This window comes from Astatotilapia calliptera, chromosome 3, assembly GCF_964374335.1.
Source record: "Astatotilapia calliptera chromosome 3, fAstCal68.1, whole genome shotgun sequence".
NCBI lineage: Eukaryota > Metazoa > Chordata > Actinopteri > Cichliformes > Cichlidae > Astatotilapia > Astatotilapia calliptera.
Window position 1 is genome coordinate 9,085,805 of NC_137424.1, and position 20,169 is coordinate 9,105,973.

Genomic DNA, 20,169 nt, shown 5'->3' on the forward strand with positions numbered 1-20,169 from the left:
TTGCTATGGCAGCAAGTCCCGGATGAGCTTCGGAGAACCGAACGATCCAGGATCACGCGAAATCGTCAACAATCAAATCCAGCTAACTTACTTAGCGAGGTACGAAGAACAGGCCCCTGGTGCCTGTTTGATTTAGTCCTTGAAGCAGTTTTTACTGTTTTTACTGAGATCTTCTAATGATGTTACAGACAGTGTGTGGCTCTCTCTCTGCTGATAGGACTGAATGTGTGTGGAATAAACTGAAGCAGTGATATAAAAGCATCATTCAGCCATTAAAAGGGTCAAAAAGACCAGTCAATGAAAAATGGGAATTCCCGAGACTGGCAATGCCTGGAAGCAGCAGGTATGCCACCTGTGGCAGCTGAGGTCACGTGATCTGAGTGTTTGAACCAGACGTTGGAGCAGCGTTTCCAAACATCTGCACTTCAGAAGCTCCAAAGTGTGGAAACGTCACTGTGGAGCATCTCATCACTATCTAAGAGATTTTCTTGCCTCTGCAAAGCGAAGCTTGCAAACAGCACCATAGTTTGTCAATCCCAACCAATCAGAGCGCTCCTTATGTCACGTCACATGACTCGTGTGTTTTCCTCTTTGATTAGCACCCAAAGAACTAAAGAAAGGCTAAAAGGACATTCAGCCAATCAAATCCCTCCTAGGAACAGGAAGTCTAGAGAGGAAATGGAGCAGAGAAGGAGAATCACCAGTTTAAATGTCTGAGTTTTAAACTGGTGACCCTCTAAAGAGGCTTTTATTCACTCTTTCTGTTTTCTTTACAGCTTTTTTCACCATTTAAACTGTTTAATATCAGATTTAGAAATAACTTTTGGACAGTTTTTCTACATTTGCACTAAAATATGACATCAGTAATGACTTTCTGACTTTACGTTGGACTAATCTAACGACTCAGCCTGGCTATGTTGGACTGGGTGTGGCAGCAGCTCCCAGTTTGAGTTCAGGAGACAGACACCCTCTCTACTTTGAAGATCAGCTTCAAACTTTCCTTTTTGATAAAGCTTATAGTTCGAGCTGGATCAGGTGACCCTGAACCATCCCTTAGTTATGCTGCTATAGGCTCAGGCTGTTGGTGGACTTCCCATGATGCTCTGCTTTCTTCTCCCCTCTTTTCACTCCTGATGCTTTTATATGTCACTACTGCATGTCCTTAACTTTTGTCTCTCTGTTTTGTTCTTGTCTCTCTGAGCTCATCTCTTCTCTTTCCCCTCACCCTGCAACCAGTCATGGTAGATGCTCCTCCTGGAGCCTGTTTTCACTGGGAGGATCTTTGTGTCAAAGGGAGTTCTTCTTCCCACCATCACCAAGTGCTGCTCACAGTGGATTGTGTCGTGAAATCTATCAATGTAGAGCAGTGAGACAAACCACGGAGGCCCCAGAGAAGTGCAATCAAACGATGAGTTTATTAACACACAGGAGAAAACATCAGCCTATGTCTTCTGACAAAAATACATGTTGTGGACACTTACAAAGCAGTGGGGTATACGCCCCCCCATGGCGTCAATAAAAATAGTCAGAGTAAAATAGGTTCCAGACATTAGTCACAGTTAATGGTACATCTTGTACATGTTTAATGGCTATAAACAGACATAGAACTTTTCTTTTCTGTAACACCTTCCATACAAGGTAATAAACTTCAAGCCCTCAGGGTCTCTGGGGCTAATTATTGACTCTGGTCATCTGTTGCCAAGTAGAGTAAATATAGTGAGACACCAAATGAGTTAAGGCCTCAGGCCTGACGCATTCCTAGATTATATGTGTTATATGTATTGTAAGCATGCATGCAATCATCCTGTTCTAGTTTCCCTCAGCATGGATCACCTGGACAGTCACGCCAGTGAAGCTTAAGACCCTTAATGAACCGAACATCAACTCAAAATAAGCACAAATATGCAATGTGTATGAAATACTTCTGACCGTACTTGTAATAAAAGTTAACATAATGGAAGGATCCTCAAATGAACATGTTCAATAGACAACTTTAATGCAATATCAATAGTGTGAGAAATATTATTAGATGGAATAATGCTGTAAAGAACATTATTAATGCAGTTATAATGATGCAGATTATATGGCAGCAATAAAAGAATTTCTGTATCTCCACAATTGTCTGATGGTTGGGGCTTTCTCTCTAATATTGGAGGCTGTTACCTTACACTGTTAAACAGCTTCAGATGACTGTTGTTGTCCTTTGGGAATTGTCACTTATAAATAAAGTTACATTGAATGGATGTAAATGGATAGATGTTATTGTGACAAAGAGAAAACGATTGTTGACAGATAGATTGTTGTTTTGTGTGTCTGCAGTCTGTCAGGCTGTCTGATCACAGAGGAAGGCTGTACTTCTCTGGCCTCAGCTCTGAGCTCCAACCCCTCCCATCTGAGAGAGCTGGACCTGAGCTACAATCATCCAGGTTTTTCAGGAATTAAGCTGCTGTCGGCTGGACTGAAGGAACCAGGCTGGAGACTGGACACTCTCAGGTATGGAGAGAAAATCTGATAGAGGAGAAAGAGCTGGAAACATTTCCTGTGTCCTTCACTCACTTCCTGTTTGTTTCCTGCAGATGAGACATGAACAATCACACATGCAGGAATATTTTCAGGGACAGACACACTAGTCTAGCTGGATAGTTCATGGATATTTATGTAGGGGTCTCCAAGGAGTCTGTTTGCAGGAACATTTAGGTCACAGGTGTACCTGATATAGATACCAGTGTACCTAATAAAGTGTCAGCTAACATTTGGAAATGGAAGCTAAAATAATGACAAACTCTACATTCACAGCTGAATTCACAATAAATTTGTTCTCAAGTGCACATTTTTCTGTTATTGTTCTCAAACAACAGAATGAGAATGAAATATTGATTCTAACAGGGCCCATAAACTTTACTAACTAAACATTACTGTGAGCAGCTCCTCCATCACTTCAAAACTGTCATCAACACCACGGACATACATTGGGAGCTGGGCAGTGTCGGTGATGTCTGTGGTCTCATCAAGAGCGACTGAGTATACACTGAAACATTTGGCTTTCTCACACAGTTGGTCATAAATGTCACTTGACAGGTCAGAAATGCGATCTGCTGCGGTGTTGGCAGAAAGGCTGATGTTGCTAAACTGACCTTTCTTTCCCGGACAGACTATATTTGCAGCCTGCAATATGCACTTTTAGACAAATGCACCTTCTGTGAATGGCTTCCCTGCTTTAGCAATCATCTCACTAACCACGTGGCTCCGACTGCTGCATTATTCTCTTTGGTTGCTTTCTTGGAGAAATCTTGCTGCCTCAGTAGATCTGTTTTAAGACTGGCAACCCGGTTCGCTCTCTCGTCTCCCTGGTATTTTGCATCCAGCTCAGCATGTCTAGTTGTGTAATGACGTTTCAAATTGTATTCCTTGTGCAGCGCAACTTTCTCTGTGCAAATAAGACAGGTCGGGGTGCCCCTGTGCTCAACAAAGAAATATTGCATTTCCCACTTTTCCTGAAATTGTCGGTGCTCATCACCAACCTTTCTCTTCACCGCAGGCTTTGAAAAAGACATGTTTGGGGCTATGTGACATTTATAATTCTACTTGGTGTCACTGTCGCATTTAAGTTTCAATCAAGCGTTTAGCCGACGGACGGGGAACGTCTCAACGCGTAGAGAACGTCATTTCTGCTTCTTTTTCTTGCAACCGTAGCACGGCGATCGGCAGATAAAAAGCCGGTAGCAGTCTCCTTTGTTTCTACGCTCGATGTTCATGTCTTTCATGACGACACGAACACCGTGGCGTTTGCAGATGGTAGAAAGTGCAGGGATAGCGAGCGCAAAAAAGGCGACTGCTCACGGCGCCGGGCTGTTGTTACAGGAGAAAGAAGCGGAAATGACACCGTGACATATAACAAATAACATCAGCTGTTTCTGATGTTAGTTGTTTTGACTGCTTTTACATTATATTGAAATATATGTAATGTTCATGTTTGCTGCAATGCAAACGCAGTGATGCAAATAAAAACATCGAGCCACAAATTACGGTGCGACCCTATAATTAGTCCGGGTTACCGGGGACTGTTGTTGCCGATGAACAGGTGTCGCTATGTGACTGCAGACTAAATTGGGCTGCATTGAGTTCATGACTTTTCTTTTATCCCGCCGCCTACGCATCACTGTGAGAGTTAATATGAGATCTCTCTCTGTGGAAAAATAACTTTAAATCCCACTGACGTGTGTATAAATCTATATACGTATAATGTCCCGCTGGGCAGCAACTTAAAAAAACAACTTTTTTTGAAGTGTTGTGAACGCAGCGCGCTGGGGCGAATGTCGGCGTTTGCCCAATAGAAAGGAGGAAGCCAGCCAGGCACAGGAAAGAAAGAAACACTCCAGGGCAACGCTGCTGGAACTTTGACTCATTGAGAAATGTTTCCCTGCTTGCATCAAGCCCGGCTGGTGTCCCCTGAGATCCATATCCCACCCTGATTGGTGGGTTAATTCAGCTCCGCCCACAACACTGTAAAGTGTCATACATTATCAAACTAACATTACATTTTCATATTAAGGTGGGGCCAAAAACTATCGTCCTGCGGGCCGCAATTGGCCCGCGGGCCGCGAGTTTGAGACCCCTGGTGTAGGAGGACACCTACTCTGTGTCTGGTTAAGTATAAGAGCCCTTTGTTAGGGGGACCGCTGGACTCTTAGCACCAGCTTTGGGGTCACAGGGTCACATCTGGAACACACACACAGACACACACACACAGACACACACAGACACACACACACAGACACACACAGACACACACACACACACACACGCACACAGACACACACAGACACGCACACAGACACACACACACACAGACACACACACACAGACACACACACACACACACACACACAGACACAGACACACAGACACACACACAGACACACAGACACACACACACACAGACACACACACAGACACACAGACACACACACACACACAGACACACACACACACAGACACACACAGACACACAGACACACACACAGACACACACAGACACACACACACACACACACACAGACACACACAGACACACACACACACACACACACACACACACACACACACACACACACAGACACACAGACACACACACACACACACACACACACAGACACAGACACAGACACACACACACACACACACACACACAGACACACACACACACACACACACACACGCACACACACACACACACACACACACACACACACACACACACACACACACACTATGCACAGACTGGTACTCTTTGTTCATACCTGTGTAAGACGTCATAATGAACTTGTGCATATTCATGTAAGCTCAATAAAGAGCAGTGTTACGAGGGAGCAGACGAGAGCGACTGAGGTCAAGTGAAGGAACGGCGCTGTCACAGTTCTCTCCCTCATCAATTGTCTGGTTCCAGCGGTGGGTCTGTGCTAGACGACCCATCACCAGCTTTTTCCACTGGTTACCAGTACGTGGTAGAATCCACTTCCAGATCTGGTTGTCTTTAAATCTGTGAATGGATTGGCTCCATCTTATCTCTCTTTAACAAAAGAATCCAAGTGGAGCCCTCAGGTCTGCAGATAAGCAGCTTCTGACCAGAACTAGACGTAAAAACAGAGGTGAGCTTTATCGATGGCTGCAGCCAAACTCTGGAACAGTCGCCCTTCACATCAGGTCGTCACCAACACTGGACATTTTTAAAAGCCGGTTGGAAACACATTTGTACTCTGTAGCTTTCAATCCTGACCAGTCTTTATAGTCATTACTGTGTATGTTTCCTATTTTCTCTCTACTCTGTGCAGCACTTTGGCTCAAGCTGTTTTTAAATGTGCTGATAAATAAATGTAGATTTCTTTGAATAAAACAGTGGAGCCGAGCTTTGAGCTCAGTGTGTAACAGTGTGTGTGTGAGAGCCATGTAATGTCCATGTGTGCATGCTGACTGTGCTGCTCTGACCCCCCTCCTCCTTTCAGGGTGGAGCCTGCTGGAGTCCGATGGTTGAGACCAGGTCTGAGGAAGTGTAAGTGTGTTTTTAATGGGATTCATGAAAACAAAGCAGCACACATTCAACCATCTTCATCATGTCAGGAGTCATCATCAAAGTGTCAATCAATGAACAGATGATGGATCAATAACTGCAGCTGGATTGTGTTTGTTCTCTCCATCAGATTCCTGTCAACTCACAATCGACACAAACACAGTGAACACAAAGCTCCAACTGTCTGAAAACAACAGGAAGGTGACACATGTGGAGGAGGTTCAGTCATATCCTGATCATCCAGACAGATTTGATGTTTATCAGCTGCTGTGTAGAAATGGTCTGACTGGTCACTGTTACTGGGAGGTCGAGTGGAGAGGAAGAGTTGATATATCAGTGAGTTACAGAAGCATCAGAAGGAAAGGATACAGTTATGACTGTTGGTTTGGATACAATGATCAGTCCTGGAGTCTGGTCTGCTCTGATGATGGTCCTCAGTCTGTCAGGCACAATAACAGAGTAACATCCATCTCCTCCTCCTCCTCCTCCTCCTCTGTCTCTAACAGAGCAGCAGTGTATGTGGACTGTCCTGCTGGCACTCTGTCCTTCTACAGAGTCTCCTCTGACACTCTGATCCACCTCCACACCTTCAACACCACATTCACTCAAACTCTTTATCCTGGGTTTATGTTCTTGTCTCCTGGTGCCTCAGTGTCCCTGTGCTGAGTGGAGTGTAAAGAGTGTCTCCTGTTACAGAAACACTCTGACTGTTGAACAGATAGTTCAGTCTGTACATGTCTGTCTCTTTCACTCACAAACACGTTTTCAGATTCATGGATTCAATCAGTTGATGTTTGAAACTCTTCTAAATGATTCCTTGTAAACTTCTTCCTCTTCAGTCACAAACAAACAGGAAGTGATGTCACATGTGTTCCTGTCCACACAGCAGAATGAGTCTATTGCTGACAGTGATGTACAAACAGAGTGAGCATTTCTGAGGCCCAAAATAAACTGAGTAGTTCACTGAATGAACAATGGACTGTGAGCTCAGTTCCTTCATCATTAGTATGGATTATATATGTATATGTATTATATTAGTATCATATATATCAGGTGCTGCTGCTTTCAGTCATTGTGCAAATGTGCTGTTTGTAAGCTTGTAAAGCTGCAGTCAGCTGAGACTGAAGAAGTCACCTGATCAGTGAGCAAACGTTTCTGAAAACGTCCAGATGAACAGAATCAACCTTTTGGGATCAGCCAGCAATGCAGCATCATTGTTGTTCAGCTTCAGAGGTTTGCAGGAATGAACTGATGACCAGAAACAGCTGCAAAGTCCAAGAAAATACCAGCTGGAGTTCAGCTGCATTTGAAGAAGTCAAAGAAAAGTAAGGATGGCAAAGGGCGACGTTTTCTTCCAAAGAGCTGCAAACATGGTCGACGCCTCATTAGAAGAATCATCTGGACGTTTGTGAGGAACTCTAACCAAGAAAGCAACGTCACACAGATCCAACAGACAGTTTCCATGACTGCAAGTGTTGAGTGGAAAAATGCTACATTGCATTATTGCATCCTCTCACCACAGGAGGCGCTGTTGGCACCACTGATTGCTGATCAGCTGTTCTCTGATGATCTGATTGATACTGTGAATAACGGGACTCACTGAACTCTGTGACACAGTGAAGATTACAGAGTTTAACTTCACCCTTTAAGACTGACCACAGAACCAAGTCCGCCAGAGCTTTTGTTATATTTTTACATGCTGTGGAGCCATTTGTGGGAGCATTTCAAGTTGCTATACATCAATACAACTGTTATAGCCCTAATTTTAATAATATGTATGCATTAAGTCCATAGTAACTACATAAACTGCAAAAACAACCTCTGCTCATCCATCTCTGTGTGTATCAGGATACATTTGGTTCATAATACACAGAAAAATCAGAGTTATTACCTGTAATAAATGTGAAAGATTCCTGCAGTGATAACCAGGCAGGACTGAAACACATCCAAGCTGTCACCACGGTAACAGCACCGTCCATCCACAGGTGAGGGGAGGAGCAAAAAGAGGGACTTTGACCATTTTATACTAAAAACACTCAACTAATGTTTCTAATATGAAACAAATAAGCCCACATTAATGTGAGCGTTTATTAAATAATAATAATGATGATTTCCTCCTGATCTCATTTCCACAGCAGAGAAAACTGTGGTGTATATTGAGGTGGAGGGTGTGGTCTGTGGCTCAGGTGTAGAGTGAGGGTGGGGTGCACCACAGCAGCATGCTGGGACTGCTGAGGGTGGAGGAGGGAGTGATGATGACATCAGAGCTGCAGCACAGAGACCAGTGAACACACAGTCTGTTCATCTTTGCATAGATACAATATACAGCACAATATTGAATGACAGACACGCTGTGGGAGCTTCCACAGATACACTGACGTCAGCATCCAGAGTCCTCCTGCTGCTCCCCCCTCAGAGCCCCGTGATCAGCACCAACACATTCAGTTAGATGACAGAGTCCAGCTGCAGCTAGAATCAGCTCCCCTCTGTGAACAACAGCACAGCGTCAGTGTTTCACACTCAGTGAAAGGAGGAAACAGCAGAAGAACACCATGTGTGCTACGTTTCCCAGGACACACTACAAACTGCACAAATACAGAGCAGCACGTGGAAGGACCTGCAGCTGCATTTACAGAGCTGCAGACAGCGTGATGTCCTGTATGGACAGGTGGAAGGAACCAAGTCCTCAGCTGGAACACTCGTGTTTGTCCACAGACAGGAAACACAGCAGGAAACTTCCTCACAGAAGTGCAGCTCATGGATAACACACTTCCTGTCAGTCAGAATGAGGCTGCAGCCAAACACAGAAAGGTGTTTTTGTCCAGATGAGCCCAGAGAAGAAACACGAGTGTTCACAGACATCAGAAGCTCAGAGAGGTGAAACATGAGGTTGGAGTCCTCGTCAGCATCCAGAAGAGCTGCTGTGAAACCCTGAGTACTCATGACAGACTCTGATGGCACAAACACATCATGATTCAAACAGAAAGACAAACATGGAGCTCCTGATCCTCCTGCATGAGAACAAGCTGACATGAGCGCTGTGTCTGAGAGTGTCTCCCTGTCACAGTGACAATAACACAGCTGCTGCTCACAGTCATTAAACTGACCTGAGGTCAGCTGTGCTCCTTACATATGAACCATGTGACCTCACATCAGTGCTGTGGATGACTGTAGTCATAGAAGAGTAGAGCTGTAGCAGGTGGTGTGAGGAGGAGGTGGTGTATTCTAGTTAACGCAGTACTGAAACACTCCAGCAGAGGGCGCTGTTAAGTCCTTATTGTAACACAGTTACTGTGTGCAGTTAGACTTCATACATAATCTGCACTTATTTCCATCAGACATGCTGTCAGGAAATGATTGGTTTCTATTGATTCTACTTCCTGTTGACTCGTTTGATGACAGTGAAACAATCACAGCTGATTGTGTGATGATGTAAACTGTCACTGTTACATTCAGTGTGTGTGACATAATGTTAGTGCAGGCTGATAACAGCCTGGTTCTGTTAGAAACACATGAACGTGTCCATAGATCAGTGTGTGTTTAACATGAGAGCTTCAGCCCTGCTGATGTGTTAAATAAAGACATGCAGGAAAACTGATGAGACTCTGAAATAACTCTTTATATTTATAATGTAACTCTGCATCAAAAGAACAACAAAGGATCCCAGACAGGTTTCTGTGAACAAAGACCATTCTGATGTTTCTGTGTTTCTAACACTTTGACATTATTAGTAAACAGACTGCAGTGAGCAGCATTTATAAAGAGCTTCTATATAAAGATATGACAGCTGTTTGACAAGTTTATCACTCTGTGTTTGGACCTGATCAGTCCAGCTGTTTACTTGAAACATGTTCATTTACCTGTTCTGTTATGTTCATGTTCTTGTCTCTGTTGAAAACACATTTTAATGTCCCTCAGATTTTTCTCCCAGATGAATAAATATAAAAATGACACAAACTGACTGCAGCTACTTTTTGTCCTTTCTGTCAAAAACCTTCATGTGACTCATGAGAGACACGTTTCAGCTGTTTGTGACAGATCAGAGGCCAACAAGTCATTTATAACACTTTCCATCATTGTTTAAAGTTCTCAGTGTTTCTGTGTTGCTGCGTATAGGATCTCCCAGCATCATCACTGTGCTGTCCAATCATTGTGTGCGAGGTTACCCTTATAGTGCGATGTGTGTTTGCACAAAGAGAAGCATGTGTGTCAAATATAAATAAGCACAGAACAGAAACAGCTGCTCGTTTCTTCTGTTTAGAGTCAAGTTAGTGTTTTGTGTCTTTGTTTGAGGCCTGATGTCGAGCAGAGGTGTGTGTAACTGCACTGGTCTGTTATATGTGTGAAGTGTGTGCTTCTCTTCAGCATCATCTTTGTCACATTTCATCTCAAAGGGAAACAGCTTTATTTGGAATAACCAGCACTATCAACTGGTTTGGGATCTCCACCAGTTTCATGTCTTTGCAGCTTCTCCAACAAAGTTCCTGTAAAATCAGCATGTTTGTCTTTATTGGTTTGATAGTGATTGATTATTCAGTCCCAATCTGCTGTCATCTAAAGAACAAAATGATGTTTCTATGAGTCACAAAGCTCCAGATGTTGTCGGCTTCACAAAGAAAACAAAGAACTTAAACACAAAGTGTTTGGAGCCAAAATGTTCCCAAGCTGCTCTTTTTGAAATGGCAGAGGTACAGTGGTGTCTAACAGCACACTGTGGAAGGCAAACATGTTATTGTTGGATGAAACTTCATGAATCCTTTGTAGATTTGAGCTGTTGGAGCCTTTCTTTTCTCTTCAGGTGTACAGATGCTGAGGAGGCAGGTGAAGCAGGTGGAGCTGTTGTGATGCTGGCAGAGGGTGTGTCTTAGTAACTCTGTGAGGCAGAACTGGATCCAACATTGTGGATGTGTTGATGTTGGAGCCATTAAGAGTCTCTGGCCACACTGTAGGATTTCCCTTTGATCCACTGTGGGGGCATTTTGGAGTCTGTCAGTGAAACTCTTCATGTTTGTGTTTGACTCCAGTTTATAGAAACAGAGAAATGTGTCATGCTTTTGTTCGGCCTCCACAAATACACACATTTGTTCATTGGTTGGACTTTTTGGAAGGAGACACATTGAAAACCATGTTAATAAGATCTTGTTGTTTCCTGTGGATCCGACACAGAGAGTGGACTTCAGACAGAAAGCGTGGAAGAGATTTTAGAGGCCGTGTGTGGCAACAGGAAGTTTCTGTGTGTTTGCTGATCTTACATGTGGAAAACAACACGTGATGTTTGTGAAGTTCTACAATGATCATTGTTCTCACAGCATTTTGAGTGGGAACAGTTCAAACTGGGAGTAGTGGGAGTTATTTACTGATTGAAACAAGCTGAATGTTTCTGTGACGATGAAGATCAGCAGCTCAGCTGATCAATGAACTGACATCTATCAGTCGTTTCATGAGATGAAGTCATCAGCAGACATTTGTTCTGACTGTGTGATGAATGTCAGAACGTCAGGGCTCTGCTTTAGTCACTGCTTGATGATCATTGGCTCATTGTTGAATCCAGGGCCCAGTCTGACCTCTGACCTTTGCTGCAGGTCTTCTGTGTTATCTCCACTTTCATGTCTGATCTTCTGCTGTATCGTCCAAAATAAACATCTGGATCATTTCCAACACTTCAGCAGATCTTTAGTTTGGGCAGTGCAGCACAGAATAACACATATTGTACTATACTGCCCACTTCCTGATCTTATTGGATCTGTGTGTGAGGTTGGTGAAGGAAACACATGTTTACTGAGTGAGTCGCTGCCATTAGGAACTAGTTTTTATATCACAGCCTGGAAATCACACAGGACCATTTCTGCAAGTGAAAAGTCGTCATTGGAGGAAAATCATTGTGTAGTTTGTGCGACTGAAGAATTGTCCCAACTACATGTGCTGCTGACCCTTGACCTTTTCTTTAGGTGCACAGAGGAGTCTGTGGAAACATCCAGAACTGAGGCAGTGCTACAGATGTCTTCAAATAAAGTGGTGTATTATCCATGTTTTCTATGGATCACATCCAGTATCCTGATCTAACGAGCCCCCTTTTTGTGGATTTTAGAGCCTCTGACTTTTGCTGCGTCTCATTTCAAGCACAAGAGCAAGAAGTGGATGAAGAAATGGGGCGAGTGGGGTCAGTGTGGTGCACGTCAGCTATGCTCACACATGCTTTCACAAAGAACATGTGTGTTCATCGGCAGCATTAAGGTGCACTTTAGTCTTCATAATAATAAAGTATTCTGACTTTATTCTTCTGAATCCTCACAGTCATGTTGCAGCTCTGCTCTGCTTTAAGAAAATGTTCTACCAGGATGTTACTTTCCTAAACGTGTTCTCCAAATGTTCCAAATACTTTGTTCTAACTCGTTCTACATGATGAAACATCCACACTGAGTTTAAGAAGGACACACAAACACCATCTGTCCTTTCATCATGTGTACAAACGTGTTCAGATGTCAAATGTACCGTGAATGGATGCAAATGTGGATCGTTCCAATAACATGAGACAGTTTTGTAAATCCAAACTTCTGTGGTGCATTTGATGACCTGCAGAGGAGAACAAGTCGGGCTTTTCAGCCCTAACACAACCTCTTTGTTCTCAATACTACAAAACCTTCAAAGGCTGATATGCAAGTTTGCATGAATCACCAACACAGTTGTGTTTGTTTCTAGTATAATTATAAATAAGCTGATCAAATATCTGCTGACTGATTAGATCCAGTATTTGTTACAGATGAATTGGATATCACAGCATGTTGTTAATCCGTCATATCAAACTAAACCATGTTGCTGGTGTAAATATCCTCCAATCAAGTCAGATGAGGGCTGCTGTTGCCAGGTAACGATGATGTCACACTTCTGATCTTTAGCATCGTAGCGCTCGGAGTCTGATGTTGGCTCATGTGTTGTCACCAACATGACGTTCTACTAGTCAAGGCCTCACCTTAACCCACTGATGCTGATCACACAGACCCACTAATAGAACTGTTTCATCAGGTTTATGCAGCGTCAGCATTAATGTCACATTTAATCAGACCACATTTACATTACAAGCCCACTACAACCATTATCAACATGTTAAATTACATTATACATCTGCACTGATTTAAAGTATTTTAACCTGATTCATTTTTCCACCTTAACAGTTCATTCCTCAAATCAAACCAGATATTTGACCCTCAAAAAATGTACCAACAAATAATTTTGTAATAAAACATTTATTTTTCAGCTTTTACAAGTGAAGTCAGACAAGTGTGTTTAAGAGTGAAACCAGAGTGGAAGCTGCTCATATAGAGTCCAACCCAGGCTAAAGTAAGCTGAGTAGAGCAGCACCATCAAAGTGTCGGCTCTCTGAACACGGTGCAAGATCGCCATCTGCAGGACAAAACTAGTTTTTCTCGCCCTCCTCGTCAACATCAAGATGATGTCATCGTACAGCAACTGATTCCCTGTCCGTCTGGAACAAAGCATTTACATTAAAAAAGACATTTACAGAAAATACAAACACCAACAACACATCTCATCATCATATGATATTTTATTATTTATTATATTATATATTTTTATTGTACCATCAACATCAACAAATACCAGCATATTTTCTTTGAGATTGAGTAGAGTGGACCTTTCCCTTGGTTCACTTCCTGCTCGCAGCATCAGCTGACCTCTGACTTCCTGGTTAAGGTCTCTCAGCGTTGACTGGAATATCAAATCGGACTCACACCATGTTCTTGTAATGTGGTCATGTCTGTCAGCTGTTTGAAGAGCATCTCTGGCCTAAACACAATAGGAAGAACAACAACACGGCAAAAAAAAACAACACATTTCCATATTAGATGAAGGGCACCGTAACTGGAAATGGTAACATTCATCTGATGCTGCTTTGGATTTATCTTCTGTTTTAGATCAACTTTGATCACTTCGAGCCATCTTAAGTCCGTTTGTTCTTCTCACTCACTAACGTCTCGTATGATTTCAGATCCCTGCTGTTCCCCAGCTGCCCTGTAGGTGGCCTCAGTGTGTCTCACACCATTTACAGATGATTACAGGTCGTTTACAGTTCAAACAGGTCCAACATAAGAAATATGCAGAAAATATCCTGCTATAACAGTTTGGGTCAAAGTGCAGATGTTCCAGATGTTCTGAGTCTGTCTGTGTTTCATGTTAACATGTAGATGTTGGACCAAAGTGAAGCTTTTTGATGTGACAGCAGGAATGTGAAGTGTAACTCTGAGCTGTAGGAAATGAAACTAAACGGACTTTTTCTCCTTTATTTATAGGAAAGTGTAGGAGAGCAACAGATGAACAAGCGTTACTGTAACAGGAAACATCAGAGGACCTTTATGTTCATCATCATCACTGTTTCCTTGTTCTGTCACAAACACACAACACTTCCTGCTCTCTCTCTGATGGATCTGATTGGCTGTTTCATTCACAGGAGGTCAGGGCGTCACACAAACAGCTTTAACTGCACAACGACACACTTTAAATCATCTGCAGACAAACCTGTGTGTTTGATTTATGAAGAAATAATAAAGACGTGTGTACAGCTGTCCATGAAGCAGCTTCTCACACAAACTCTGACACTTCAGCCACTTTAATTCCTGCAAAGCTGCGTAATAAAGAGCTGTGACTGCTATGAGCTGCTGATGATGACTGTTGGTCTGTGGACGCCTCTCTGGGTGTTTCCTTCCTCTTCAAAGTTCCTCTTTCCTGAACTTGGTGTTTGTGACAGATGCTGATCGTCTCCATGTGAAGATAAGTGAAGCAGTGTGTAATGTTTTCCTGTCTAACATCAGCTGTGTGCAGCTTAGTTCCAGCACAAACAGCACAAATCTGTATATCCTGAATCCATAGCTCACGGTAACGGACTCACCGCTGGACCAACGAGGCCGAGTGTTAAAAACTCTTCCTCTTTTTAAGGTTGTGTGTGTGTGTTGGTTAACATTAAATGTCTCTAAGCAGGTGTAAATACTTATTTCCACTGTAGATGATCTATAGTCTGTATATAAAAGATGGCAACAGACTCAGGGTTCATAGTTTAGTTTCTTGAAGCTTTGAGTTGAGTGTTGTTTTTCTTCAGTTTCTGGAAGTTTCAGCTGCTTTTTACAGATACGTTTGTTGTCCTGAATGTTTGAAGGAAAAAAAGACTCTGTTATGATTCAGTTTGCATGTTTTCAAATGGACTCTGTATTAAATCTCCTTGCCTTCATTGTAAAGTTGGAGTACCCTGAGGTTCCATACTGGGACCAATTTTCTTTTCTTTTTACATTCATGATTTACCAAATGTCTGTCAGAACATCAATAACCAGCTGTGTGCAGATAATGCTGTTATTTTTACACAGGCAGAGTTTCTCCGGATTATAAACCATACAAACCTCAGGCTGTTCTTCCTGCTCAGGTCAAAGGTCCTCATCCCAGTCTGTGCAACCGCTTAGCAACCCCACTTCCTGTTTTTAACACCTCTCTCAGTCACTAACAGTCACATGAACACACACAGGAAGTTGACAAACTAGATGAAACTAGAAACTACTTCCTGTGCTTAAACAGACAGATGTACAGACACAGCTTTGCTTTCAGCTCTGTGGGTCTTCAGGTTTATGTCTGATTGGTCTGATTCTGATTTCCTGTCCAACCTGTTTAGTCCCAAAATAAAAGAACTTCAGATCTTACGTTCAATAACACACAGTACAGAAAAAAGTACCAAGCAGGTAGCTGGTAACAAAGATGTGTTTTCAAACAGGTTCAGTAAACCATCCTATTAAAACTGTAACTGTGTTTAACAGGAACATGAAAGCACCACATGATGCTGCTGTCTCCTGTGTCTGTACAGAGTTTGAAGAAGAAAGCTGAATCTTCTTCAGTCACACAATGTTCCTCTGTCTCTGCATCTGTTTCTCTGACTGCAGCTGTCCAACTCTGCAGCACGTTAACTCTGCTGATCCTCTTTGAATCCTGGATCAGGAAGTAAAGCCGTTGAATAATTGGTGGGGTTTTTTTTTTTACCTGTCCCGTTTGGTACTGTAGCAATCAGAATTATTGTCTGAAGGCCAAGAAAGATGCCCAACAGATTTATTTAATCCAGGTGGATCATTACTTGATTGATCTTTGTTATTATCCATCCATCCATCCATCTTCAACCGCTTATCCGAGGCCGGGTCGCGGGGGCAGCAGCCTAAGCAAAGAGGCCCAGACCTCCCTCTCCCCAGCCACCTCCTCCAGCTTATCCGGGGGAATACCAAGGCGTTCCCAGGCCAGCCGAGAGATATAATCTCTCCAGCGTGTCCTGGGTCTTCCCCGGGGCCTCCTCCCGGTGGGACATGCCTGGAACACCTCACCCAGGAGGCGCCCAGGGGGCATCCTTGTCAGATGCCCGAACCACCTCAGCTGACTCCTTTCGATGTGGAGCAGCAGCGGCTCTACTCTGAGCCCCTCCCGGATGGCCGAACTTCTCACCCTATCTCTAAGGGAGAGGCCAGCCACCCTTCGGAGGAAGCTCATTTCCGCCGCTTGTATCCGCGATCTCGTTCTTTCGGTCACTACCCACAGCTCGTGGCCATAGGTGAGGGTAGGGACGTAGATCGACCGGTAAATTGAGAGCTTCGCTTTTACACTCAGCTCCCTCTTCACCACGACGGACCGGTGCAGCGTCCGCATTACAGCAGCTGCAGCCCCAATCCGTCTGTCAATCTCCGGCTCCCTTCTCCCATCACTCGCGAACAAGACCCCGAGATACTTGAACTCCTCCACTTGGGGCAGGAACTCATCCCCGACCCGTAGAGGGCACTCCACCCTTTTCCGGCTGAGAACCATGGCCACAGATTTGGAGGTGCTGATCCTGTGAAGCAGCGGGAATGAGGATCTTTGTTATTATTATTTGTTTATTCATTTTAAGTTATTACAAAATGGACAGACATGACGGGGGAAGAGAAAGAAGAAAAGGGAGGGAAAGAAAACAGAAGGGAAGAGGGACAGTGAGAAAAGGCAAAAATAAAAATCTGCTGGATCACCTGTTGAAAGAAAAAAAAGAAAACAAGCAAAGAGAGCAACTCAGTACGGAGACCACAGCAACATCCTTCATAAGTATAAGTAACTAAATATACTAAAGTAATACTAAATATTAAATGTTATTGGGAAACGCGCAAGACCGACAGCACACAATATGCTCTGAGGTAGCAGCCAAGAAAGGTATAGTTTGTGTCTGTGTGCCCACACCTTTGTGGATGAGCGCGCTTGTATTCAAACGGTTTCTCAGTAAAGCTATCTACTAGAGGGTGTGGGGGACCATAGGCCCCCCAGGGCCCCAGAAATCCAGAGCACGAGAGCCCAAGGAGGACCAGCTGCGCCACCCTCCCAGAAAGTGCTGACAAGAGCTTAGGGGTCACCCAGCAGCCACGGTGCAGAAGCCACAGGGAGCTGTGGTTACGTGCCCGCAGGCAGCTAGCCATGCCAGAGAGGATGGAGGGACCCCCACCCCTGGGAAGGGGCCCAACCGAGCCACGCGTGCCAGGCCCTGTCAAGCCAGCAGCCCAGGATGCTGAGAACCACCAAGGCACCGACGGAAGAGGGCGTCAGCCACCAGCAGGGAGTGTGGTGGGGGGAGATAGGGCCCCACACCTGGGAGTGCCTGAGATGTTCCCAGAGAGGTGGAGTCTAAGACCCGACCTGATACATTATCATACATTATACATTATCATCTGCAAATTATGGTGGGCGACAGTCACAGCAAAGAGATGAAGCACTTTTGGATTATGGGGAAAGCCAAAAACTGCGCTTCCTCCACTTCCGTAACATTGATTCATTAATGTTGAATTCTCTGCAGCTGCTCTATGTTGCAGTATATTAATAACTAAACTCTTATTGTGGATGAATAATCTCAGTTGTTCTCCTGACTGAAGTTTGGCCCGTGTACAGCATCCTGCTATGCGACTGCATTTGTCCCTGACCACCAGAATCCCTCACTTTAACTTTTATTGAGTGGAAAACAGTTGGCTTCATCCTCCAGCTTCACTGTGCTAATGTTATGCTAACATAGCTGTGTCGCTAGCAATCACAACATTATATACCAGGTAGTCCAACTTCAGTAACCCTGCAAACGCCACTGCTGTTTAGTTTTCTGTCTTCATTTATGTTGGAAGTGGTAGCAGAGCTGTACGTTTGAATTAGTTTCAGTTTGTAAATATATTTCGGGTAAGAAAGTGCAGCACATTTTAAAAATGTCCAGTAAACAAAAATAAGATCCACGGTTCCTCTTTCCTACCGCTGTCCTGCAACACCTCCATCATTAACTGACCCCTAAAATTCAAAGATTCAGCTTCTCCTGCAGCATGTAGCACCATTGCATAATGAATATTTTGACGTTTTAATGTTAATGCAAGTGTGATGTAATTAGCAATTTATTGAGCAACAATGTCACAGTTATAGACTGTGCTTTTGGAAAGAGAAAAAACAAACAAACAAACAAACAAACAAAAACAACATACACTGCTCAAAAAAATAAAGGAAACACAAAAGACGTCCCAGATCTAAATGAATGAAATATTCTCATTAAATATTATTTCATTTTATTAAATATTATTAAAATAATATAAATAAATATATAATAAATATAACATTTTTTGTCAAAACATTCAACTAACAAAAAATGTGGATGTGTGTGTGTATTGTGTCATTTACATTTAGTTGTGATTTTCATTGCTGTGGTTGAGAGACACCATCTACCGGAACCAAATTCCTTATATGTGTGCGCATATACTTGGCCAATAAACGCAATTCTGATTCTCAAAACTTAAGTGGAAACACACTACAGGCTGATCCAACTTTGATATAATGTCCTTAAAACAAGTCAAAATGAGGCTCAGTAGTGTGTGTGGCCTCCATGTGCCTGTATGACTTCCCTACAATGCCAGGCCCTGGTCCTGAAGAGGTGCTGGATGGTGTCCTGAGGGATCTCCTCCCAGACCTGGACTAAAGGATCCGCCCATTTCTGGACAGCCTGTGGTGCAACGTTGCATGTTGGTTGGAGCGGTACATGATGTCCCAGAGGTGCTGTGCGACCCCTCAAAATTCCGCCCCACACCATTACTGTCCCACTGCCAAACCGGTCATGCTGGAGGATGTTGTAGGCAGCAATGGTCACCAGACTGTGAAGAGCACAGGGCCCCAGTGGCGAAGTTGCCAATCTTGGTGTTCTCTGGCAAATGCCAAACATCCTGCACGGTGTTGGGCTGTAGCACAACTCCCACCTGTGGATGTCCGGAGTATGTTTCTGACAGTTTGAGCATACACATACACATTTGTGGCCTGCTGGAAGTCATTTTGCAGGGCTCTGGCTGTTCTCTTTTTCCTCCTTGCAGAAATGCAGAGGTAGCGGTCATGCTGCGGGGTTGTTGCCCTCCTACAGCCTCCTCCACGTCTCCTGATGTTCTTGTCTGTCTTCATGCTCTGGACCCAACGCTGACAGACAAAGCAAGCCACTTTGCCATAGCTTGATGTGCCATCCTCCACCAGTGTGAGAGTGAATGAATAGTGGTATTGTACAGCGCTTTGAGGTTCTCGAAAAGCGCTATATAAATGCAATCCATTATTATTATTGAAAGTGGTCTGTGGTCACCACCTGCAGAACCCCTCCTTTATTGGGGATGTCTTGCTAATTGCCTATAATTTCCACCTGTGGTCTATTCCATTTGCACAACAACGTGTGAAATTGATTCAGGGGGCCAATCAAATTTTAGCTGGGATCAGTGCCATCCACACAGGTGGCTGACGGCATTCTGGCCAGACAGGAGCTCTTAGTGGTAAATCCTGTGGTTTATGCATTTATATGACACATTTAGACCAGAAACACTGGATCTTTCTTAGGCGCAAATAATGATTTTAACTGTCTAAAACTGAATGTCAAAGCTCTTCAGAGGTGACAACAACAAACAGATCCCATCCTGATCTGTTCCACTGCACAGGTGGACTCCAGTCCAGACCTGGTCTACAGATCTGGTCCAGAGTCATGTTGCTATCGGGGCTGTGTGACAGTATATGCTGCTCTTCTTCACTGCAGTCATCACGTGGTTCTGTAATCA

At 43.7% G+C, this 20,169-nt stretch overlaps 2 protein-coding genes across 2 annotated transcripts in view; both read left to right on the forward strand.

Annotated features, from left to right (window-relative positions):
* The window catches only part of LOC145422861 (protein NLRC3-like), a 35,332-nt gene extending 27,447 nt beyond the window's left edge, over nt 1-7,885 (forward strand). The window contains exons 7-9 of the mRNA XM_080294744.1: nt 2,320-2,493; nt 2,663-2,675; nt 6,206-7,885. Of these exons, the coding sequence (XP_080150870.1) occupies nt 2,320-2,493; nt 2,663-2,675; nt 6,206-6,733 (715 nt within the window). The 3' untranslated portion in view covers nt 6,734-7,885. The remainder of the gene's footprint in view (nt 1-2,319; nt 2,494-2,662; nt 2,676-6,205) is intronic.
* The window catches only part of LOC145424160 (protein NLRC3-like), a 66,376-nt gene that overhangs the window by 12,905 nt on the left and 33,302 nt on the right, over nt 1-20,169 (forward strand). The window lies entirely within an intron of this gene.